The sequence below is a fragment of the Brachycentrus maculatus genome, unplaced genomic scaffold, assembly GCF_059751285.1.
Source record: "Brachycentrus maculatus isolate JH-2025_06_01 unplaced genomic scaffold, ASM5975128v1 h1tg000750l, whole genome shotgun sequence".
NCBI lineage: Eukaryota > Metazoa > Arthropoda > Insecta > Trichoptera > Brachycentridae > Brachycentrus > Brachycentrus maculatus.
The window spans coordinates 220,800-246,849 of NW_028281480.1; the positions used below are offsets into that span (position 1 = coordinate 220,800).

General features: G+C 36.2%; 1 protein-coding gene across 1 annotated transcript; it reads left to right on the plus strand.

The window, feature by feature from the left end:
- The first annotated feature begins 4,438 nt into the window (after positions 1-4,438).
- LOC148300326 (venom protease-like) lies at positions 4,439-21,512 on the plus strand. The gene is made up of 9 exons (XM_088274946.1): positions 4,439-4,594; positions 6,720-6,823; positions 9,976-10,168; positions 11,683-11,834; positions 12,772-12,884; positions 15,380-15,529; positions 16,839-16,968; positions 18,098-18,229; positions 20,347-21,512. The coding sequence occupies exons 1-9, from the start codon at positions 4,504-4,506 to the stop codon at positions 20,515-20,517; spliced, it is 1,236 nt and encodes a 411-aa protein (XP_088131072.1). The 5' UTR covers positions 4,439-4,503; the 3' UTR covers positions 20,518-21,512.
- The last annotated feature ends 4,538 nt before the right edge of the window (positions 21,513-26,050 follow it).

A 26,050-nucleotide genomic window follows, 5' to 3' on the forward strand; every position in this document is an offset into this window, starting at 1 on the left:
CTCTATGCTGCTGAAACATGGACCATAAAAGCAGCAGAAAGGAGAAAAAGTGATGCCTTCGAAATGTGGTGTTGGAGGCGCGTGCTCCGAATTCCATGGACAGCTAGACGCACCAACGAGTCCATTCGCCAGGAACTACGCTTAGATGGCTTGACTCTGGCCAATGTCTGTCCCGACGGATTCTCCAGTACTTTGGACACGTTGCGCGTGGCAAGGAGGATAGCCTGGAACGACTATTTGTGATGGGTAGCCTGGAGGGAAAGAGAGGGAGAGGAAGATCCGCACACGATGGACCGATGGAGTTAAGGTGGTTGGAGCGCTACGTGCAGCGCAGTCAAGGGATAACTGGAGAAGTGTCATTGCTTACACAAGGGTCACAATTCATAGCAATAGGGACTAAGACAGAGAAGAATAATACATACGTAGGAGCTTGTTTATATTTTATTGTACTCATACATACGTATGAGCTTGTGTATTATTCTTCTCCATACATTCAGAGACATATAGCAGTTCGGGTCTGACCATTACATACATAATTAGGTTGCATACACATGCAACCTAATTATGTATGTAATTGTCAGACCCGAACTCCTATACGGTTCCGAATGCTGGACGATGTATAGCACCTACTCTAGGCAACTAGAAACTGCTGAAATGCGAATGCTCAGGTGGTCAGATGGAGTGTCCCTTAGAGACAAAATAAAGAGTTCACACATTCGTGGAAGCCTGGCTGTAACAGGCATCAATAGTAAGGTAGGGGAAAGGCAATTGGAGGTGGTATGGGCACATAGGGCGCAGAGAACCTGAACATGTAGTTAACCAGGCAATAGAAATGGATCTTGCTCGAGAGTTATCTAGAGGAAGACCAAGGAATTCATGGGTGATGCAGAAAGATAACATGATCCCAAGGCATGGCCTAGGTGACGTTGTCCGGGACAGAAGGACCTACAGCCTGAAGACGAGGAGAGCTTTTTTTTTCTTCTTTATTTTAAATTCTTTTGCATTATACAAACATGACATAAATTTAAATACAGAAAAATATAAATAAAATATAAATATTTTATTTATTGTTTCGGCATTAACTTTGTGGTAAGACATATTACAATGATTAAAGAAAACACTTGTTTTTTACCACTTGAGTTTTATTATAGATTACATGTTTCAGACATATAACACATGAATAATAACAGACATGTATAATAACAGACCTGAATGACGGAAGTTTAACTTCTGAAACATGTAGTCTATAATAAAACTCAAGTGGTAAAAAACAAGTGTTTTCTTAAATTATTTTAAAATATAAATACAAAAAAAGATCCCACAAGGCGTGGCCTGTGTGTGGGTATACAATATAATTTAGGTCATAGTATAGGGCACTGGTAAGAATACAATAGGACCCCACAAGGACAATAAGCTGGGATGTAGCCAGGAAGGAGAAGACGTGTATGCAACCTCAAATACCCTAGGAATTTTTAGGCGGGTTTAATTTTTTCATGCCTCCTGTATTTCTTTTTACGCTTAACAGTGATATCACATTATATTGATTGTCAAATATCGCTCACTCTTTTCAAGAACGTCATAAATAAAAAATCGTCAATTTTCAGTTGTGCATGTTTTCAGAATGCCCAGAAAATGTACTATATCCCAGCAAAAGCGGCATATTTTTAACTTAATATTTACCCGCTACAGGGCAAAAAGTGTTGTTTCTACATTTTTAAGAAAATGTGTAGTTTAATTGTTTTTTTTAAATAAACTAAATATTTTTCAAATGGAAAAAAAACATTCAGGTTTTACCTCAAAAGATCTGTTGCACAGTAAAAATTTCAATAAGTGTCTTGATATTTATTTTTAATATTTTACATAACTAACTAACTAACTTACCCATCACGCCGCTTACCCGCAGGGGTAGGCAGAGAGAATAGAACGCCACACCACTCTGTCTTTGCAATTCATTACATTAATTAATTATTAATTAATGTAATGAATTGCAAAGACAGAGTGGTGTGTAATACATTAATTCATACATTCCTCGCCTCTTCCACGTTCATGCATCTCCTCATACATACCCGCCGATTATTACGACTCCTAACCTGACCACTTTCAAGTATTTGGCATACCTGATCGTGCCATGCTTTTCTCGGTCCACCTCTGCTCCTTCTCCCAATTACATTCGCCTCATAAGTTTGTTTAACCGTTCTTTCCTCACTCAAATATTTTAATATTTTACATTATATATATGTCCGCCTCCGTAGTGTAATGGTCAGCACGCTCGGCTACCGTTCTGGAGGTCCCGGGTTCGATTCCCAAGGGGGGTAAAATAAATATAAGTGATTTTTTTTCACTGTCATATTTATTCAATATTACCCTGGACTGGTACCTGAAGCGGAGGGCTGATCACCTTTCCTTCATGTGTAAACGATCAAGATAACACTGCGTTTATATGACGCAGTGCCCTATGCACCACTGGGGTGCGGATAAGGGTTTTATTATTATTATTATTTTTAAACTTTAAAAACATCATTATTATTGATTTGGCGTTTAATTTGTAGAACTCCATTTTAATTTATGTATTAATTTTAAATCAAACACAGATTTTTGAGTCTACTAAGTTGTATTTTATTAACAAAAACGCATAAAAAACTATATTGTGACAATTGTTTCGCCTTGTTAGGGCATTATCAAACGAATGCCTAGCAAGGATAACAACAAGGAATGCATAACAATGCGATTCGTTTGATAAGGCCCTAACAAGGCGAAACAACTGTCACAATATAATTTTTTATGTGTTTTTGTTAATAAAATACAGCTTAGTAGACTCAAAAAATCTGTGTTTGATTCAAAATTAATACATAAATTTAAAAACATCTGAAAAATCAAGTTTTTTGATATATCGCTCACTCCTTTCAAGAACGTCATAAATCAACAAACTTGATTTTTCAGGAGAACGTTTTTAAAGTTTAAAAATATACTACAATGTATTTAAAATAAATATCAAGCCACTTATTGAACTTTTTACTGTGCATCAGATCTTTTTAGGTAAAACCTGAAGGTTTATTCTCCATTTGAAAAATATTTAAAATATTTTTTAAAAATAATTAAACTTTACCTTTTCTTCAAAATGCAAAAACAACACTTTCTGCCCTGTAGCGGGTAAATATTGAGTTAAAAATATGCCTTTTTTGCTGGGATATAGTACATTTTCTGGGTATTCCAAAAACATGCACAACTAAAAATTATCGATTTTTGATTTATGACGTTCTTGAAAGGAGTGAGCGATATGACGTTGAAAGGAGTGAGCGATATATATACTATTTTTTCTACATCAACAAAAATAATCAACTTTTTTGCTAGATATAACATAGTGACTATCCGTGCGGATTTTCCTGTGACGAGGGGTCAGAGTCGTAAAGATAACACAAAAATAACAAACGATCGATTGAAGTATATATTATCAAAATAAGCTAACTCCGTTTCAATTTTTTATAAAACAAAATACTTCTTCAACTTCAAACCCTTATCCGCACTCCAATGGTGCATAGGGCACTGCATCATATAAATGCAGCGTTATCTTTATCTAAGAGTTAAAAAATCATATATTATTAGATTAAAACCAATATTTTTAGCTTTTACACTTTATTTTTATTTGACCAGCGACCGGGTTTCGTCGTTACCGACATCACCAGTCTGATGATGTCGGTAACGACGAAACCCGGTCGCTGGTAAATTAAAAATAAAGTGGGAAAGCTAAAAATATTGGTTTTAATCTAATAATATATTAAAATGCAATTCCACCACGAAGTGTCAGTGGATAATATAAATCTGTTAAAAAAATCACTTAAATTTATTTGACCCCTCCTGGGAATCGAGCCCGGGACCTCCAGGTTAGTATTCGAGCGTGTTGACCATTACACTATGGATTTGACTAACCTTTTTATTTAGCGCAACCCCAATGGTGCATAGGGCACTACATCATATAAACGCAGTGTTATCTTGATCGAAGGAAAGAAAGAACATAAAAAAAATCACAAAGTTAATAATAATAATAAAAACCCTTATCCGCACCCCAATGGTGCATAGGGCACTGCGTCATATAAACGCAGTGTTATCTTGATCGTTTACAAATGAAGGAAAGGTGATCAGCCCTCCGCTTCAGATACCAGTCCAGGGTAATATTGAATAAATATGACAGCGAAAAAAAATCACTTATATTTATTTTACCCCCCTTGGGAATCGAACCCGGGACCTCCAGAACGGCAGCCGAGCGTGCTGACCATTACACTACAGAGGCGGACAGGCTAATTATGAAATGGAAAATCACAAAGTTAGTGTTTGATTTAAAAAAAATATTACATAAAAGGAAAATCTGGAAAATTTGGAACAGCACTTGGAGCTAACAGGCTTTGAAAGTGAATGCTTCAATAAACTATTATTTTTGATTAGTAAATTACGCCAATATGGTTCAAGACCTTACGACTGTTTGTAGTGTTCAAGTTATCATTTTAAATGGAAAAAGTGTTATGTTTAACCATAGTGAATCTGGCTTTAATCTGTTCTGGTTTAAATCTTATAAACGGCCAGAAAACATTATACGAAGGTAAATATGTAAGCAAAACAATATATTAGTATGTATGTTCAAACCTGATGTATGTTCAAAGGAACTGATCATGGGGTACTCGCGGAAATTCACCAAAAAAGCTCTAAAGCTTAGCAAAAAACAAATAAGGGTCCTAACCAGGACCTTGACAGGACACTGCAGACTGAGGAAACACATAATTGGACGTCATAACTCCCCAGTATGCAGATTTTGTATGGAGGGTAACGAAACACCAATCCACATTCTCTACAAATGTGACACACTCGCTCGCAAACCAAGTCACATCCTTAGAGGACCTCTACTGGACTCCGAGAAGGTGAAGCTCCTACCACCAAGGCAGGTCGTGAGCTACATGACTCACGCAGGTCTTGGGAGTGAGCTGTGATACAGAGGGAGGTCACAATAGACATTATATGGTCGCAGTGACATAAGGGATGATGAGGAAGATCCCTAACCTTAAAAAAAATGCTTAAACCTATATATTGTAGCTGCAGACAGTTGGTAGAATTCCATATTGAATTGTTGGGTAATATATCCAAAATTAAACACGGTTATTAGATTGAATTCTACTTTTATTAACATAATAATATGTGACAGGTTTCCTCTTATTAAGACATTATCAAACACTCACGTAGAGTGTTTGATAATGTCTTCATAAGACGAAACGCGTCACATATCATCATATATCGCTCACTCCTTTCAAGAACGTCATAAATCAAAAATCGTCAATTTTCAGTTGTGCATGTTTTCGGAGTGCCCAGAAAATGTACTATATCCCAGCAAAAGCAGCATATTTTTACTTAATATTTACCCGCTACAGGGCAGAAAGTGTTGTTTTTGCATTTTGAAGAAAAGGTACTGTTTAATTATTTTTTGAAATATACTAAATATTTTTCAAATGGAGAACAAACCTTCAGGTTTTACCTAAAAAGATCTGTTGTACAGTAAAAAGTTTAATAAGTGGCTTGATATTTATTTTTAAAACATTGTATTTTATTTTTAAACTTTAAAAACGTTCTCCTGATAAATCAAGTTTTTTGATTTATGACGTTCTTGAAAGGAGTGAGCGATATATATATATATATATATATATATATATTGTAGTCGTACAGGAGAAAGTGACCAACTAACAAAACGTAAAAAGTGTTCAGGAGGGCCATTTAAGTCACTTTTGCTTGGCAACAAAATAAACACCAATGCAGTTAGTCATTTTTACCAAGTCAATATATTATACTTCCAAGTTTAAAATGCTTTGGGATGTTTTTCAGGGCAATATTAAGCTAGTAAGATATCAAATAGTCAATTATGTACTTGGTCACATTCTCCTGTATGACTATTATATATATATATATATATATATATATATATATATATATATATATATATATATATATATATATATATATATATATATATATATATATATAAATATATATATATATATGTAATAAAATACCTAGGTACCTACCTATACATTTTATTAAGTACTTACAAATTGTACCTACATAAAACAGTTCTACCACCAGATGTCGCATGCGTCGCACAGAATAAAAGAAAAGAAAACAGATAGAAAAAATATAATATTCTGAACTGTCAGAATCAGATAGATAGATAGAAAAATATTATAAAGATAAATTAAGAATAAACTTTAATTAATGTATATATATATATATATATATTTATATAATAATAATAATATGCCAAGGGCACTGCTTCATATAAACGTAGTGTTATCTTGATCGTTAACACATGAAGAAAAGGTGATCATCCCTCCGCTTCAGGTACCAGTCCAGGGTAATATTGAATAAATATGACAGTGAAAAAATCACTTATATTTATTTGACCCTCCCCCCGGGAATCAAATCCGGAACCTCCAAAACGGTAGCCGAATGTGCTGACCATAACACTACGGAGGCGGACAAATATATAAATACATATATATGTAAATAAAAGTAGAATTCAATCCAATAGACATGTTAAATTTTGGATATATTACCCAAAAAGTTAAAATAGAATCCTACCGACTGTCTGCAGTTACAATAAATAACGAATTTTAGAGTTAAAGTTTTTTACCAGCATACCCAGTAGGTGGATTCATTCTCAAGCTGTTATTATTTTATTACAGGCGATGCTTGTGTGCTATCGAGAACAGGACAAACTGGGGTCTGTCAACCTTTTCGTAACTGCCCGGCAGCTAGGAAAGATATAGTTCATCAATTTATGCCTCAGGTACGCATTTATTCCCTACATCGCTCACTAATTTCAAAAACGTCATACATACATCAAAAATCATAAATTTTCAGTTGTGCATGTTTTGGAATGCCCAGAAAACGAACTATATCCCAGCAGAAGCGGCATGTTTTTAACTTGATATTTACCCGCTACAGGGCAGAAAGTGTTGTTTTTGTATTTTGAAGAAAAGGTATTGTTTAATTATTTTTATAAATATACTAAATATTTTTCAAATGGAGAAAAAACATTCAGGTTTTAGCTAAAAAGATCTGTTGCACAGTAAAAAGTTTAATATGTGGCTTGATATATATTTTTTAATACATTGTAATATATTTTTAAACTTTAAAAACATTCTCCTGAAAAATAAAGTTTTTTTGATTTATGACATTCTTGAAAGGAGTGAGCGATATATCAAAAATTGTCAATTTTCAGTTGTGCATGTTTTCGGGATGCCCAGAAAATATACTATATCCCAGCAAAAGCGGCATATTTTTAACTTGATATTTCCCCGCTACAGGGCAGAAAGTGTTGTTTTTGTATTTTGAAGAAAAGGTATTGTTAAATAATTTTTTTAAATATACTAAATATTTTTCAAATGGAGAAAAAACATTCAGGTTTTAGCTAAAAAGATCTGTTGCACAGTAAAAAGTTCAATAAGTGGCTTGATATATATTTTTTATTACATTGTAATATATTTTTAAACATTAAAAACATTCTCCTGAAAAATATTTTTTTTTTATTTATGACATTCTTGAAAAGAGTGAGCGATATATCAAAAATCGACAATTTTCAGTTAAGCATGTTTTCGGAATGCCCAGAAAATGTACTATATCCCAGCGAATGCGGCATGTTTTTAACTTGATATTTACCCGCTACAGGGCAAAAAGCGTTGTTTTTGTATTTTGAAGAAAAGGTATTGTTTAATTATTTTTATAAATATACTAAATATTTTTCAAATGGAGAAAAAACATTCAGGTTAACTAAAAAATATGCAATTTTGACATGATGATGCATATTATAAAGTTTTCAACGTTCTTTAAACTGGCAAAATACACTAGTTTGAAATGTCATATTTATATGGTTTTTAAGTAAATTCTACTTTAATTTTAAAAGCGGGTATTTTTTAATTTTCGTTTATTTCGGGTTAACAACAGCAACATATTATTTTTTGACATCTCATCAAAGATGAAGAAGAATATGGAAGTCTAGGCATTTACGGGGCTGACGACCGTCATAGGCTGCTTTATGTGATCACTTAACACACGTGTAACATTCACCAATTCTACCCATTATTGACAACCACACTACTCAAATTCTTAGAAGTTCTGTATATATGAACCAATTTAGAAACCTAGTTCTTGAATCACTAGAACTTCACTAGAGACATCTATTGGTGAGATGTAAAGAATCTTCATCTTTTATGAGATGTCAAAAAATAATATAAAAATTAACTCCTGTAATAGGAGATAATCCAGATTTTGTGAACAAGTATTTGGACACACTCAAAATGTTGTTTTTATTGAACTCCAAATGACATTTTATTGAACTACGAATGGAATTAATTATGATTATTTCAATGTTTTAGAATTAGTACATAAACCCTGATGATGACAAGGTTCTTGTCGAAACCGGTTGGATGAAGTGTACCAATAATAAAGTGGTTAACCGGATCCACGCGGCTCGCATAACCGTATGTGTTTTAACAAAACATGCCCCATACGCGGCTGACATAAGCGTTTGTGTTTTTACATTGCTCCAAGATTCGAACCTCAGTTTTTGTATTTGTTTAGTATTTGGACACACTCAAAATGTTGTAACAGCAACATATGTCTCTCTCCCTCTGGTCTCAATCCTGCGGATTGGTCTGTGGCGACAGATGACATCTCTTTCACCATTCTCACCTATTTTGGGAAGTCCTCTTCAGCTTCTCATACGTGGAGCAGCCCATGTCTTGGTATAAGTCGCTCAGGTGTTCGCGGCGTGGGCGTCCTCTGGCGTGTATTCCCTCCACAGTCTGGTCTCCTCATTATACTATACATGCTTACAGCGTAGAGAGAGTACAACACAACTTCCTTAGATACATTCATTTTAAACTAAATATAACCATTGTTGAGTTAGATTATAACTGCATAATTAAGCGGCTAAAATTAATAAATCTTAGTGATAGAAGGGTAATTACTGATTTGGTCCTGTTATCAGTGGCGGTACTTCCCTAGAAGCCCAAAAGCCCGGCTTGCCTAACAACTTCAAATAAAAATGACCAAAATGAAATCTAGACCAAATGATTAAATATACATAATTAATGTATGACTTTTTTTAAATTATCGCGCGCTTATATGATTATTAAACACTATGCATGCCATTATATGGTGATGATTGATTTCTGAGGAAGATATTTTGTTACAGTGAACATTTTCTTTATTGAAAGGTGATGGCTATACCTTACAAAAGTTACATGTATGCATATTTTTATATTGATTACAATTCATTGTTTATATTTATAATACTTTCTGGGTGCTTACTACACTGGGAATGATATGAGGTGAAGAAATTATAGGTACATCATGTATTCGCGAATGTGAAAAATAATGGGCTTGCCTTACTGGTAAACCCTAGGCACGCCACTGCCTGTTATATAAAATTCTTACCAGCCCTGATCTCCTAAATCAAATAAAGCTTAGCGTGCGTCCAAGAGGTACTAGGCAAAAATCTGTATTCCCAGTATTTGTACATAACGCACACTACGCCATGTTCTCTCCCATTCCGCGGCTTCACATGTTAGCCAATGCTTTTGAAAGTACAGATTTATTTAATAAATTGTTATCCACCTTGAAGTGTGTACTTTCTCAGCATTTCTTCTCCATGTTATAATGGATAAATGTAAACGTTGTGTTTCACTCTCTCTCGCTGCTCGCTGATGGTGTGTGAAGGAGACGTGTATTGACCAGTGCTTACTATTTGTTATTTTATTATTATTTTATGTTTAAGACTTTTTGTTTCTCTATTAGTGTATTCATTAGTGTATTTTTATATTAGATACTGTATATATGTATTGTGTTAAAGGCATTAGCCGTTTGATAAATAAATATTCTTCTTTATATGTGTTGAGATATCAAGAATACATGGTGTTCACTCTTTCTATGTTACAGGTATGCTCTTTCGTGGGCACAAACCCCATCGTTTGCTGCGTACAGAGTGAGGCGGTCTCCTCGACTCCCCCTTCCCTCGCACAGCTCCCGAGCGCCCCCACGAATGCCGCCTCAAGGCCGACCCAAGATGGCTGCCCGCCCATTCCGGCTGAGGCTGTCCATATAAAGCCAACGGGGCAGAAGGCTTGGGACAGTAAGCCCATTTTATGTCACACAAATTGATTACACATTTTTATCAATTGTTGCGGGGTATGATCGATAAACCTGAAATTATCCGTAACATTGATCTGGGAACAAAGTGAATGGTGCACTGAAATCAGTTATAGCAAATAAAAACCTATCAGCGGAAGCAAAACTGGCAGTGCACAACGGAGTCCTGGTTCCAACTCTAATGTATAGAATAAGAAACATGGAGTTGGCAAAAGAAGGATGAAAGTAGACTAAATGCAGTCAAAATGCGATCTCTCAGAAGAATGTGCGACAAAACAATGTATGATAGATGTACGAAAAGTGAAATAAGGAAGGAATGCAAAGCTGAGATAAGCATTATCGATAAAATTAAGAAAGGTGTGTTGAGATGGTTTGGACATGTAGAACGAATGAGTGAGGAAAGAACGGTAAAACAAATTTATGATTCGAATGTTAGCGGGAAAAGAAGCAGAGGAAGACCGAGAAAAATATGGCACGATCAGGTATGCCAAATACTTGAAAGTGGTCAGGTTAGGAGTCGTAACAATCGGCGGGTATGTATGAGGAGATGCATGAACGTGGAAGAGGCGAAGAATGTTTGCAAGGACAGAGTGGTTTGGCGCTCTATTCTCCCTGCCTACCCCTGCGTGGAAGCGGCGTGATTGTAACTGCAGACAGTTTGTAGAATTCCATATTGAATTATTGGGTAATATATCCAAAATAATACAAGGTTTTTGTTGGATTGAATTCTACACTTATTTATGTACATGTTAATACGTGACGCGTTTCGTTTTCTTAGGACATTATCAAACACTGTTGACATTATCAAACACTCGTTTTTGATAATGTCCTAAGAAGAGGAAACGCGTCACATATTATGTAACATATACATAAATAAATGTAGAATTCAGTCCAACTAACCTTGTTTTATTTTGGATATATTACCCAACAATTATAAAATGTACCACAAAGTACCTTTGTTTTAACTACTATTTATTGGTACACCTTTTCCAACCGGTTTCGACAAGAACCTTGTCATCATCAGGGCTTACAACATTTTGAGTGTGTCCAAATACTTGTTCACAAAATCTGGATTATCTCCTATTACAGGAGTTATTTTCATATGATTTTTTGACATCTCATCAAAGATGAAGAACAATATAGAAGTCTGGGCATTTACGGGGCTGACGACCGTCATAGGCTGGTTTAAGTGATCACTTTACACACGTGTAAATTTACATCTCACCAATAGATGTCTCTAGTGGAGTTCTAGTGATTCAAGAACAAGGTTTCTAAATTGGTTCATATATACAGAACTTCCAAGAATTTGAGTAGTGTGGTTGTCAACAATGGGTAGAATTGGTGAATGTTACACGTGTGTAAAGTGACCACTTAAACCAGCCTATGACGGTCGTCAGCCCCGCAAATGCCCAGACTTCCATATTCTTCTTCATCTTTGATGAGATGTCAAAAAATTATCATCAGGGTTTATGTTTATAGTTTTGTCCACGGTTTCAGAATGCATCGAGCTAGTGCAAAGCGTGTATCCGTGCACGGCTTCGTCATTTCTGGTAAACGCTCCCTTGACGCGTCATTATGCTTGCAACCACGCAGTTCCCCCCCTCATTGGCGGTAGCAGTCACGCGACTGAAGGAGAATTCCCACACATGGTAAGGACTAAGGGATCTATTTATCTCATCTGTGTTTTAAACTTCCTAAGTGATATGTTTTTACTATAATAAATAATAATATAATAAAAACCCTTATCCGCACCAAATGGTGCATAGGGCACTGCTTCATATAAACGCAGTGTTATCTTGATCGTTTTACGCGTGAAGGAAAGGTGATCAGCCCTCCGCTTCAGGTACCAGTCCATGGTAATATTGAATAAATGTTACAGTGAAAAAATCATTTCTATTTATTTTACCCCCCTTGGGAATCGAACCCGGGACCCACAGAACGGTAGTCGAGCGTTTAACGTCAAACACTTTAATGAGTTTTATTTTTATTTACAACTAATTTCGAAAGCGACAGATGTTTTCAAATAATAATAAATAATAAAACTCTTATCCGCACCCCGATGGTGCATAGGGCACTGCGTCATATAAACGCAGTGTTATCTTGATCGTTTACACATGAAGGAAGGGTGATCAGCCCTCCGCTTCAGGTACCAGTCCATGGTAATATTGAATAAATATTATAGTGAAAAAATCACTTGTATTTATTTCACTCCCTCCCTGGGAATGGGCCTCGAAGAACTCCAGATCGGTAGCTGAGCGTGCTGACCATTACACTACGGAGGTGGACAAATGTACAAATGTTACATATAAATGCAGTGTAATCTTGACAGTGAAAAAATCACTTATATTTATTTTACCCCCCTTGGGAATCGAACCTCCAGAACGGTAGCGGAGCATGCTGACCGTTACGGAGGCAGACACTTTTTTTTTTCAAATCTAGTCGTAAATAAAAATAAAACTCATTAAAGTGATATATTCAAGTGTTTAATTTTAATAAAATATTCAAGTCTTTCCACAAAGTTAATGCCGAATCAATAAATAATATAGGGTTTAACTTTGTCCCTATTTATTGTGATGATTTTTTCAGGCACACTTAGGATTCCAGAATGATGACGCGATAGTTTGGGAGTGCGGGGGCTCCTTGATTAGCGATAAATGGGTCCTGGCCCCCGGATACTGCGTCTACCATAGACAATTCAGGTACTTACCATCCCTCACCTGTATTCATCTAAATTTCTAATGACTATTTTAACCACATTTTGAGTGTGTCCAAATACTTGTTCACAAAATCTGGATTATCTCCGATTACAGGAGTTATTTTCATACTATTTTTTGACATCTCATCAAAGATGAAGAAGAATATGGAAGTCTGGGCATTTACGGGGATCTCACATACTAATATAAGAGTTTCTGCTTAATACAAAGCTTCTTTACATCTCACCAATAGATGTCTCTAGTGAAGTTTTAGTGATTCATGAACAAGGTTTCTAAATTGGTTCATATATATAGAACTTCCAAGAATTTGAGTAGTGTGGTTGTCAATAATGGGTGGAATTGGTGAATGTTACACGTGTGTAAAGTGATCACTTAAACCAGCCTATGACGGTCGTAAGCCCCGTAAATGCCCAGACTTCCATATTCTTCTTCATCTTTGATGAGATGTCAAAAAATACTATTTTAACCCTTCGGCATACCGGCCGCCATGTCTTGGCGGCTGAGAAAATTTTACATTTGCAGTTTACACCACGCCTCCACCGTCTGTGGTAGTTCGTATTATAAAGATGCTACAACATTTTGAGTGTGTCCAAATACTTGTTCACAAGATCTGGATTATCTCCAATTACAGGAGTTATTTCATATTAGAAGAATGTGCGACAAAACGATGTATGATAGATGTGCGAATAGCGAAATAAGGAAGGAATGCAAAGCTGAGATAAGCATTATCGATAAAATTAAGAAAGGTGCGTTGAGATGGTTTGGACATGTGGAACGAATGAGTGAGGAAAGAACGGTAAAACAAATTTATGAAGCGAATGTTAGTGGGAAAAGAAACAGAGGAAGACCGAGAAAAACATGGCACGATCAGGTATGCCAAATACTTGAAAGTGGTCAGGTTAGGAGTCGTAACAATCGGCGGGTATGTATGAGGAGATGCATGAACGTGGAAGAGGCGAAGAATGTTTGCAAGGACAGAGTGGTGTGGCGCTCTATTCTCTCCGCCTACCCCTGCGGGGAAGCGGCGTGATGGTTAGTTAGTTAGTTAGTTAGTTATTTCATATTATTTTTTGACATCTCATCAAAGATGAAGAAGAATATGGAAGTCTGGGCATTTACGGGGCTGATAATAAAAATGAAAATGGTATTTTCTGGCGTTTCTCATGTGTGTGATTATAATCCAGGATTCGGACCTCACATACTAATAGAAGAGTTTCTGCTTGATAAAAAGCTTCTTTACATCTCACCAATAGATGTCTCTAGTGAAGTTCTAGTGATTCAAGAACAAGGTTTCTAAATTGGTTCATATATATAGAACCTCCAAGAATTTGAATAGTGTGTTGTCAATAATGGGTACAATTGGTAAATGTTACACATGTGTAAAGTGATTACTTAAACCAACCTATGACGGTCGTCAGCCCCGTAAATGCCCAGACTTTCATATTCTTCTTCATCTTTGATGAGATGTCAAAAAATAACAAAGATACTAATTGTGATATATACAAATCATTAAAGAAAACTTTTTGTAATGCATTATTTTATATATTTTTTTTACAAATTTATTTGAAGACACTTGATCAAAGATGTCCCTGTGAGGATAGAATTATCCTTTTGATTGAAATACCAACTAAAATCAGTCAGAAATAACGGTACCCAAAGTACCATTAGGGGGTTTGTGCACTGCACGAAATTATACCGTCCGGCACGTTAGTTAGCATATAAAAGGAGCATTGGTCTGTATGTTCCCAATAGGACAGCGTTGGCATATATAGATAGTTTCCCATTCTTATATACAGGAGCAACCTGCCGATGGTTATGCCTGTAGGAAGAGTTATCAGTTCCTCCAGGGTATGCTCGGCCACAACAGTCTAGATACTAGAAGGAATGTGTATTTGATGAGGCATTTCTATCCATTGTTGCGCGGTATGATGGATAATCCTGAAACTATCCGGAGCATCGGTCTGTATGTTCCCGATAGTTAGCTAAGGACAGCGTGGGCATAGATAGTTTCCCATTCCTATATACAGGAGCAACCTGCCGATGGTTATGCCTGTAGGAAGAGCTACCAGTTCCTCCAGGGTATGCTCGGCTACAACAGTCTAGAGACTAGAAGGAATGTGTATTTGATGAGGCATTTCTATCCATTGTTGCGCGGTATGATGGATAATCCTGAAACTATCCGGAGCATCGGTCTGTATGTTCCCGATAGTTAGCTAAGGACAGCGTGGGCATAGATAGTTTCCCATTCCTATATACAGGAGCAACCTGCCGATGGTTATGCCTGTAGGAAGATATGCTGAACAATACCTGTTCCATGTGCCTGAGGGGGTATTCCCATAAGGGATTCTTCTACATCTTTAACAAGAGTCTTCTTGCTTACTTTTAATGTATACGGCTTGAATATTGTTTTTTATAAGTATTTATACTTTTTTTCTTTGGAATAAAATTGAATTGAATATAAATACACTTTATTTTTTCAGAGACGTCAAGTATGTACATCTCGGCGGGAGGGACAGCAATTCTCAAATACCCAGCCATGAGTTTTTCAACATAACGTCCATACGTGTCCACCCGGATTATAAACACGGGTCATCTTACAACAATTTAGCCCTGCTAGAACTCGACAGAAGGTGAGATCGGTTGATTTTCTTTGTCATATTTTGACATACTCAAATCTTAAATGGTATCATTAATATTTATTTTTTCTTTATTTTAAATTCTTTGCATTCATTTTTCATTCAAACCCTTATCCGCACCCCAATGGTGCATAGGGCACTGCATCATATAAACACAGTGTTATCTTAATCATTAACACATGAAGGAAAGGTGATCAGCCCTCCGCTTCAGGTACCAGTCCAGGGTAATATTGAATAAATATTAGAGTGAAAAAATCACTTATATTTATTCGACCTCCAAGGGACCTCACAGGAGCCACCTTGTTCCTAATTGAAACCCTTATTCAAACCCTTATTCGCACCCCAGTGGGGTGCGAATAAGGGTTTGAATGAAATATGATATAAAGTAATCAGGAATTCTAGCTTGTAAAATTGTTACGTTTTGGTGCGATTTAATGATTTCATATTGGTTGAACACAGGATTGGTCACGTTTTGTTCCTACTTTAATTAAGATTTTGATAGAACACAGTCAACAGAACAGATTTGCATTAAAAGGATTTTTTGTGCAATATTGAAAATGTAACTTTTTTGGTGAGGACCTTCACATATCGCTCACTCCTTTCAACAACGTCATATATCAAAAAACTTGATTTTTCAGGATATCGTTTTTAAACTTTAAAAATATAATACAATGTATTAAAAATAAATATCAAGCCACTTATTGGACTTTAAAGTTCAAGAATATAATTAAATATGTCAAAATTATGTTTTTAGGTTAAACCTGAAGGTTTTGTCTCCATGTGAAAAATATTCAGTATATTTAAAAAATGTCCGCCTCCGTAGCGTAATGGTCGGCGCGCTCGGCTACCGTTCTGGAGGTCCCGGGTTCGATTCCCAGAGGGGGGTCTAATAAATATAAGTGATTTTTTCACTCTAATATTAATTCAATATTACCCTGGACTGGTACCTGAAGCGGAGGACTGATCACCTTTCCTTCGTGTGTTAACGATCAAGATAACACTGCGTTTATATGATGCAGTGCCCTATGCACCATTGGGGTGCGGATAAGGGGTTTATTATTATATTTAAAAAAAATATTAAACAATACCTTTTCTTCAAAATACAAAAAAACACTTTCTGCCCTGTAGCTGGTAAATATTAAGTTTAAAATATGCCGCTTTTGCTGGGACATAGTACATTTTCTAGGCATTCCGAAAACATGCCCAACTGAAAATTGATGATTTTTGATATATGACGTTGTTGAAAGGAGTGAGCGATATGTAAATACAATTTTTGGTACCTATATAACATTTTTTCTTTTAGATTGAGGTTCAGTGAAAAGATTCGTCCAGCCTGCCTCCACACTGGAGAGATCGTTGAAGACAAGAAGGCTATAGCGACTGCATGGGGGCCCATATCTCATACTGAACCATACAACCAAACGATGCTTAAAGTACGTTCTTACACATTTCATCTTCCTTATCGGGCCTGTCTAAACCAGACGTGTCAGGGCCGATTCAGGTAATAAACTATCTATAGATTGCAGGGCCGTAGAAACAAATACTTTAGCTTTCTAATTAAAAATAAAGGGATTATTAATATTGAAATATCAATATAATATCTTGTTGTGAGACTCCTATTGAAGCATACAATCAAACGCTATTTAAAGTATGATGACTTCTTAAAAATTTCATCTTCTTGATCGGGCCTGTCTAAACCAGACACAATTCAGGGCCGATCCAGATAATAAATTAGATTTTAGGGCCGCAGAAACAAATACTTTAACTTTATAATGAAATATTTTGAGATTCAAGGATAATTTATATTATATTTCAACATAAGGAATATATCAACATAATCTGTGATGCGTAAGCAATGCATTATGTCTTCTTCTTCGAACCCTTATCCACACCCTAATGGTGCATAGGGCACTGCATCTTATTATCTTGATCATTAACACACGAAGGAAAGGTGATCAGCCTTCAGGAACCGGTCCAGGGAATTGAACCCGGGACCTCCAGAACAGTAGCCGAGCACGCTGACCATTACACCACGGAGCAGAATGCATTATTTAATTTCATGAAAGTAACGTACAGTGTTAGCACTACTAACACGGACAGTGCACACCCACATACATGTATATATATCAATGATTATAGAAAACACTTCGTTTTTTACCACTTGAGTTTTATTATAGACTACATGTTTCAGAAGTTAAACTTTCATCATTCAGGTCTGTATATGTAGTTATTATACAGACCTGAATGATGGAAGTTTAACTTCTGAAACATGTAGTCTATAATAAAACTCAAGTGGTAAAAAACGAAGTGTTTTCTTTAATCATTGTAACATGTCTTACCACAAAGTTAATGCCGAAACAATAAATAAAATATATATATCAATGAGACACTTTGAAAATATTTCTTCTTCCGTGGTCTTATCCTGTGGATTGGTCTGCAGCAAAAAATGACACCTCCTTTGCTATTCTGGTATATTATGCTTCCAAATCTACTTCAGATCCTCATATTAATTAGTATTTAGATAGTATTATATTTGGATTATAAAATAGCTTACAATTTCAGGCGGTGCTAGAAATATTTGATAAGGACACATGTTCAAGGAAGAACCCGCCTTCTAGGAGAAACCCTGAAGGAGTTAGAGACAGCATCCAGTTCTGCGCGGGGCTGTCATCCGATATCAAAGACACTTGTCAGGTATATAGAGTACCCATTCTAAATACACCATCTTTAGCTTCTGTCTTCCACTGCTGGATATAGACCAAGGGTGGTCAACCCACGGCCCGCGGGCCGCATGCGCCCCGCCGGGTGTCTGCTTGCGGCCCGTGGAGCATTTCACATATTTTTTCATGTGTGCATAAAACCACCAAAAGAGCATTCCACCGTGCGTAGCTTATTATGTTTGCTTTGAATAATAGAAGAAATTTTGTTTTACGGCCCGGTGTAAAATATCATTTCTCAAATCTGGCCCGGCTGCTGAAAAGGTTGGCCACCCATGATAAAGACCTTTATATAAATTCTTTTGCATTTCACAATATATAATAATTACAAGTACAAAAAAATATATAATATTAATACAAAAAAAAGATCCCACAAAGACAAAGCCTGTGTGTGGGTATACATTATATTTTAAGTTATAATAAAAAGTCATATTATTTTTTGACATCTTATCAAAGATGAAGAAGAATATGGAAGTCTGGGCATTTACGGGGCTGACGACCGTCATAGGCTGGTTTAACATTCACCAATTCTACCCATTATTGACAACCACACTACTCAAATTCTTGGAACTTCTATATATCGCTCACTCCTTTCAAGAACGTCATAAATCAAAATTCGTCAATTTTCAGTTGGGCATGTTTTCGGAATGCTCGGAAAATGTCCTATATCCCAGCAAAAGCGGCATATTTTTATCTTAATATTTACCCGCTACAGGGCACAAAGTATTGTTTTTGCATTTTGAAGAAGAGGTATTGTATAATACTTTTTTTTAAATATTCTAAATATTTTTTAAATGGAGAAAAAACCTTCAGGTTTTAACTAAAAAGTTCTGTTGCACAGTAAAAAGTTCAGTAAGTGGCTTGATATTTATTTTTAATACATTGTATTATATTTTATTTATTGTTTCGTCATTAACTTTGTGGTAAGACATGTTACAATGATTAAAGAAAACACTTTGTTTTTTACCACTTGAGTTTTATTTCAATTTTATTTTTTATATTTTAGTTATTATACAGACCTGAATGATGGAAGTTTAACTTCTGAAACATGTAGTCTATAATAAAACTCAAGTGGTAAAAAACGAAGTGTTTTCTTTAATCATTGTACATTGTATTATATTTTTAAACTTTAAAAACGTTCTCCTGAAAAATCAAGTTTTTTGATTTATGACGTTCTTGAAAGGAGTGAGCAATATATGAACCAATTTTGAAACATTTTTCTTGAATCACTAGAACAATGTGCCCAGACTTCCACATTATTCTTCATCTTTGATGAGATGTCAAAAAATAATATGAAAATAACTCCTGTAATTGGAGATAATCCAGATTTTGTGAAAAAGTATTTGGACACACTCAAAATGTTGTGTATAATAAAGGCTCTGGCAAGAATACAATTGATATTTAAAATAAAATTAGATTAAAAAGAACATTAAAATAAATTTATCCTTCTTCTAACCCTTATCCGCACCCAATGGTGCATAGGGCACTGCATCGTAGCGACGCAGTGTTATCTTGATCGTTAATTGCATGAAGGCAAGGTGATCAGCCTTGCGCTTCTTGTACCAGTCCAGGGTGATATCAAATAAATGTGAGAGTGAAAATCGGCCATATTTATTTTGACCCCCCTGGGAATCGAACCCGGGACCTCCAGCACGGTAGCCAAACGCGCTGACCACTGCGCTACGGAGGTGGACTAAATAAATTTATAGGGCAGTTATTTTGCAACCCACGATGGCGCCCAACGCTTTTCCCTTGCATTGTTTAACCTTTGCGGGAGTACAAAAGTTGATGTCCGAATTCTCTGGGGAGTGGGCTCTTTTTACATGATTTTTTTTCTTCATCAAATCGATGTATTATGAACATTTAAAAAAACTAATTAATTAAATAAATATTTTTCAATTATGACAAAATTACACACAAATATCCACAGATGTCATTACTATACAAGTTACGTCATACTAACTGACAGACGGACTTCGACGTTCATTAAGGTCCATACTCCTTTAAGGGAAATTCGCACTGACGTTCATTTACGTCCATACTCTCGGACTGGTTAAAAACCAAATACATAATTGAATTTATGATCGTTTCCAGGGCGACTCGGGCGGGCCTCTCCAGGTGCACAACCACCATAACGTGCACTGCACGTACTTGCTCATAGGCATGATATCTAGCGGAAGAATCTGCGGAGTCGCGGGACAGCCGAATGTGTACACGAGGATATCAGCCTATGTACCGTGGATCGAGAGCATCGTGTGGCCTTGATCGTATTACCAACCTAACGTAACCCAGTAGTTGTCAAATTGACTAGCCAATGATTCAACTATGTGCATTATCTAACTTAACCTTACCTAGTAGTTGTCAAATTGACTAGCCAAAGATCCGACTATGTGCATTATCTAACTTAACCTTACCTAGTAGTTGTCAAATTGACTAGCCAAAGATCCAACTATGTACATTACCTAGCCTAACCTAACCCAGTAGTTGTCAAATTGACTTACCAAAGATCCGACTATGTGCATTATCTAACTTAACCTTACCTAGTAGTTGTCAAATTGACTGTCCAAAGATCCAACTATGTGCATTATCTCACCTAACCTAACCCAGTAGTTGTCAAATTCACTAGCAAAACATCCAACTATGTACATTACCTAACCTAACCTAACCCAGTAGTTGTCAAATTGACTAGCCAAAGATCCAACTATGTGCATTATCTAACTTAACCTAACCTAACCCAGTAGTTGTCAAATTCACTAGCAAAACATCCAACTATGTACATTACCTAACCTAACCTAACCCTGTAGTTGTCAAATTGACTAGCCAAAGATCCAAATATGCACATAACAACTATTAAACATTTTTCTTCAGAGCTTAATCCGTTCGCAATAAAAAAAACACCTAAGTTATAACAAGATTTATGTTTTGTACTGACATTTCTTGGTGGAACTGCATTTTAAAGAATAAAAAATGACCATGTAGTTTTTTCAATTTGAATTTTATTTGCATTCAAGCTCAGGAGTGATCACCTTGCCTTCATGTAAGTAACAGTCAAGGTGACACTGCATCTGTACAATACAGTGCCCTATGCGGCACGTGTTGTTATTGAGTGCGGATACGGGTTAGAAGCAAAGGAGAAGAATTTTATATGACTAGAACATTTTATTTGTCAAATAAAATCCATGTGAAAAAAACTACATCGTTTTTATTTTATTCCTTAATTATGATTTTAGATCAATAAAACTTTATATTACACTTGAAAATGAGTTTTTATTGGAAATTTTTAAAAAGTATTGGTGGCGACTGACCGGAGCCATTTGGTCGTAACGTAACACAACGTTTGTGAACAAGTATTTGGACACACTCAAAATGTTGTAAATAAATTATCTGGTCAAATTATAAGCTTAAACAATAAAAATGAAAACAGTATTTTCTGGAGTTTCTCATGTGTGTGATTATAATCCAGGATTCGGACCTCATATACTAATATAAGAGTATCTGCTTCATAAAAAGCATCTTTACATCTCACCAATAGATGTTTCTAGTGAAGTTCTAGTGATTCTAGGACAAGGTTTTTAAATTGGTTCAAATATATTGAACTTCCAAGAATTTTAGTAGTGTGGTTGTCAATAATGGGTAGAATAGGTGAATGTTACACGTGTGTAACGTGATCACTTAAACCAGCCTATGACGGTCGTCAGCCCCTTAAATGCCCAGACTTCCATATTCTTCTTCATCTTAGATGAGATGTCAAAAAATAATACTCCAGATCGGTAGCCGAGCGCGCTGACCATTACACTACGGAGGTGGACAAAGGTACAAATGATAAATTTGTTGAAGTTTGTAGGTAAGTACGTTTTTAAATGAATTTTTTTAATAATGGCAACATTTTTTTGACATTTCAAATTACTAAATTCATCTATGGTAAAGTTTGATGCTGGTCACTCACGACGAGGAAAATAGTAGATTTTGTTACATTTTCTCTGGTTTTGTAACGTTCAAGTACGAAATTTGGAAAGACGAAAGATTTCACTGCCAACCTGGCGATATGACGCGAAATCATTAGTATATAATGTTTGTATATAAGCTTCGTTCGAGTCTGGCCGGGCGGCCGTTATGAATTCATTGCACAAACTAATTTATATAATTCATTGTAAACAATAAATGACAAGCCGGGTGATCTCGTGTTGAAAATAACTATTATATATTGGAAATGTGAGTACTTCATTATTGGTAAGGCGTTTCCTCTCATTCCGCCGTTTGCCAAACAGCTGTCAAACAAATTACGCAAGAAATTTGTCTCGACTGCTGCTCAAATAAGCGCTAATTAGAAGAAATATGTATTCTATAACCTCCGGAATGACCCCATCAACAGCATTGCAGGTAATCAACTGTTTTTGTTGTTGTTTTTCATGCCTGAAAAACTGTGCAATCTTCTTTGTGTGAAATGTCATTTTGACAGTCCGTTGACAGCGAGTCTGTTTTTATTATTGTTTTTATGTTATATTTTAGGTAAAGTACGGACAACCGGCATAGTTACAAGCACATTTATTGTCATATAATGTTATTTATTGCACTATATGCATATAAAATAAGATTCAACAAACACAAAAGATGTCATTCAAAAAATAGCTACAGCACGTGGCGTATAGATTTTGAAATGGTTTTCCAGTTTTACTTATACAGTTACAAATGTCAATTTACTAGTGGGTGCAATGCTTGGCCATGTTTTGTTCACAAAGAAATAGGTATGGATGATAATTAATAAATAATATTGGATATATGATGTAAGAAGACCAGCCCGACGAAGCTTGCAATCGCAAAACCGGACTGGACTCTTTTGCTGACAAATTTCCAGCCCCCATCTGTGCTCCACGAGTAGTTTTATGATGAGGTTGGAACTCTTCATATCAACCCCTCCGAGAAGCCTGCCACTGTATACCTTATAAGACCATCTTAGTGTATACCGGTGTCTGATATCCTCACATCGGAGATCGCTTATTTTTCGAACATAAAAACTAATTCTGTAACTTTGTTACCTTTTCAGACTCTTGCAACTATTGGCAAATGACTTGTCGCGGCAGAAGGGTTCCATTTCCCCCATTGTGTTGGCGCTTTGGACAGTTTCATTTCCTAGCGCTGGATCAGAATATATAAACTACAGAGGACGATTCGGCATTGTTTTATTTGGATGTGTAGCCAGTAATTACTGTTTTAGTGTTTGCAGATATGTATAGGCAGATAGATGATATAACCATGAAACGTGTGTTATTGCACAATTTTCTTGGGAGTTATTCATCGTGACTAATATATGTATACTCTCCCCCCTGAAAATAAACATATTATGTTCTTAAATATGTTTTTATTTTGTTCATTAATGACCGAGATCCTTGAAAAATATCATCCTATCCCGCTCTCTGTGATCTTACAACATTGGCCTTAATTTTTTACAGAAATGCAATCTAAAGTAACTAACTGACCATCACGCCGCTTCCGCAGGGATAGGCAGAGAGAATAGAACACCACACCACGCTACTCTTGTCTTTGTACACATTCTTCTTTACGCATCCCCTCACACATCCTCCTCCCAACCCTTATCCGCACCCCAAAGGTGCATAGGGCACTGCATTATATAGAAGCAGTGTTATCTTGATCGTTAAATACACGAAGGAAAGGTGATCAGCCTTTCGCTTCAGGTACCAGTCCAGGGTCATATTAAATATATATTTGACTGAAAAATCAATAATATTTATTGCGACCCTCTTGGGAATCAAACCCGGGACCTCCAGCATGGTAGCCTAGAGCGCTAACCGCTACACTATGGAGGCGGACCTCATACATACCCGCCGATTATTCGGATTCCTGAATTGACCACTTTCAATTATTTTAAATACTTGATCATGCCAAGTTTTGCCCGGTCATCCTCTGCTCATGTTCCCAACAAGATTCGCCTCATAAATTTCTTTTACAGTCCTTTCTTCGCTGGTTCGTTTAGATCTTTTATAACTAACTAACTAACCATCACGCCGCTTCAGGCAGGGAGAATAGAACGCCACACCACTCTGTCTTTGCAAACATTCTTCGCCTCTTCCACGTTCATGCATCTCCTCATACATACCCGCCGATTACTACGACTCCTAACCTGACCACTTTCAAGTATTTAGCATACCTGATCGTGCCATGTTTTTCTTGGTCTTTCTCGGCATAAATTTGTTTTACCGTTCTTTCCTCACTCATTCGTTCCACATGTCCAAACCATCTCAACGCACCTTTCTTAATTTTATTGATAATGGTTATCTCCGCTTTGCATTCCTTCCTTATTTCACTATTCGAACATCTATCATACATCGTTTTGTCGCACATTCTTCTGAGAGATTGCATTTCGACTGCACTCAGTCTACTTTCATCCTTCTTTTGCCAACTCCATGTTTTACTTCCATACATTAGAGTTGGAACCAGGACTCCGTTGTGCACTGCCAGTTTAGCTTCCGCTGATAGGCTTTTATTTGCCATAACTGATATTATTAGAGGGTATTTCTTTTTCATCGAGAATTTTAATGACTTCCTTTAATCTGACTCTATCGAATGCTTTAGTAAGACCTACAAAGCAGAGGTAAGCTGTCTTATTGAACTCTATTGCTTTTTTAACTAATTTGTCTAACAACAAATGTGTTGAACTTATTTACGTCCGAGTTCACTCGGTTTCTCAGCGTCACATATTTAGCATATTCTTCTGGTGACGGTGAGCTTCTGTATTTCAGATGGCTTTTCTTCGGCGAGTTCCTTGACTTCATCAGTAAACCATTTTATCAATAATGATTATCTCAGCCTTGCATTCTTTCCTTCTTTCACCATTCGAACATCTATCATACATCTTTTTGCCTCACATACAAATAAAACTAACTAACTAACTAACCATCACGCCGCTTCCCCGCAGGGGTAGGCAGAGAGAATCGAACGCCACACCACTCTGTCTTTGCAAACATTCTTTGCCTCTTCTACATTCATGCATCTCCTCATACATACCCGACGATTATTACGACTCTTGACCCGGCCGCTTTCAAGTATTTGACATACCTGATTGTGCCAAGTTTTCCTCGGTCGTCCTCTGCTTCTTTTTCCAACTACATTCGCTCCATAAATTTGTTTAACCGTTCTTTCTTCACTCATACGCTCCACATGTCCAAACCATCTCAACACACCTTTCTTAATTAATAATGTAATAAATAATAAATAATATATATAAATAATAAATAATGTATGTAAAAATAAAAATAATAGATCAACCTGGCTGAACGGTGATAATATGCGTGCATAGCCTATAAATAAAAAAAAGACATTCATAATAACAGCAATGGGGGCGCGAGATAGAGACAGGCATGAATATAGAAAGAGGTAGAAAGACATTCGCCGGAGCTAGCGGTTGAGTTCGGCTTCGTCCACAGAACCAAAGATCAATTAACGAACATCTATTTACTTATATTTCTTCTTTTTTTATGGCTATTCACCCTTCTAGCCAATGCGAGTTATTTTTTATTTATATATTATTATTTTACACTTTTTACAATTTAAAAAAGATAAATGTTTGAGTTTTTATTATTTACAAAAAAAAAACTTCAATTTCATACTATTTCTGTGAGCCTGAGCGGCTCATTATTAGAAAGTGGTATGAAATTGTGGTAAAGTGGTTCGAACCGGAAAACTTTGATTAAAAAATCCGAGACACTAGCCACGGGACCACAACCCGATACGATTTGAATTGAAATCGTTTGTTTTCCTGTAATTGGGGTTAGCTTCATTG

What these genes read in the sequence shown, in the direction of transcription:
- LOC148300326 (XM_088274946.1), top strand. Translation starts at nt 4,504, where the DNA reads ATGGAAAAAGTGTTATGTTTAACCATAGTGAATCTGGCTTTAATCTGT. An exon ending in AAGGAGAATTCCCACACATG is followed by an intron (nt 11,835 to 12,771) that starts GTAAGGACTAAG and finishes TGATTTTTTCAG; the next exon opens with GCACACTTAGGATTCCAGAA. An exon ending in CTGCTAGAACTCGACAGAAG is followed by an intron (nt 15,530 to 16,838) that starts GTGAGATCGGTT and finishes TTTTTCTTTTAG; the next exon opens with ATTGAGGTTCAGTGAAAAGA.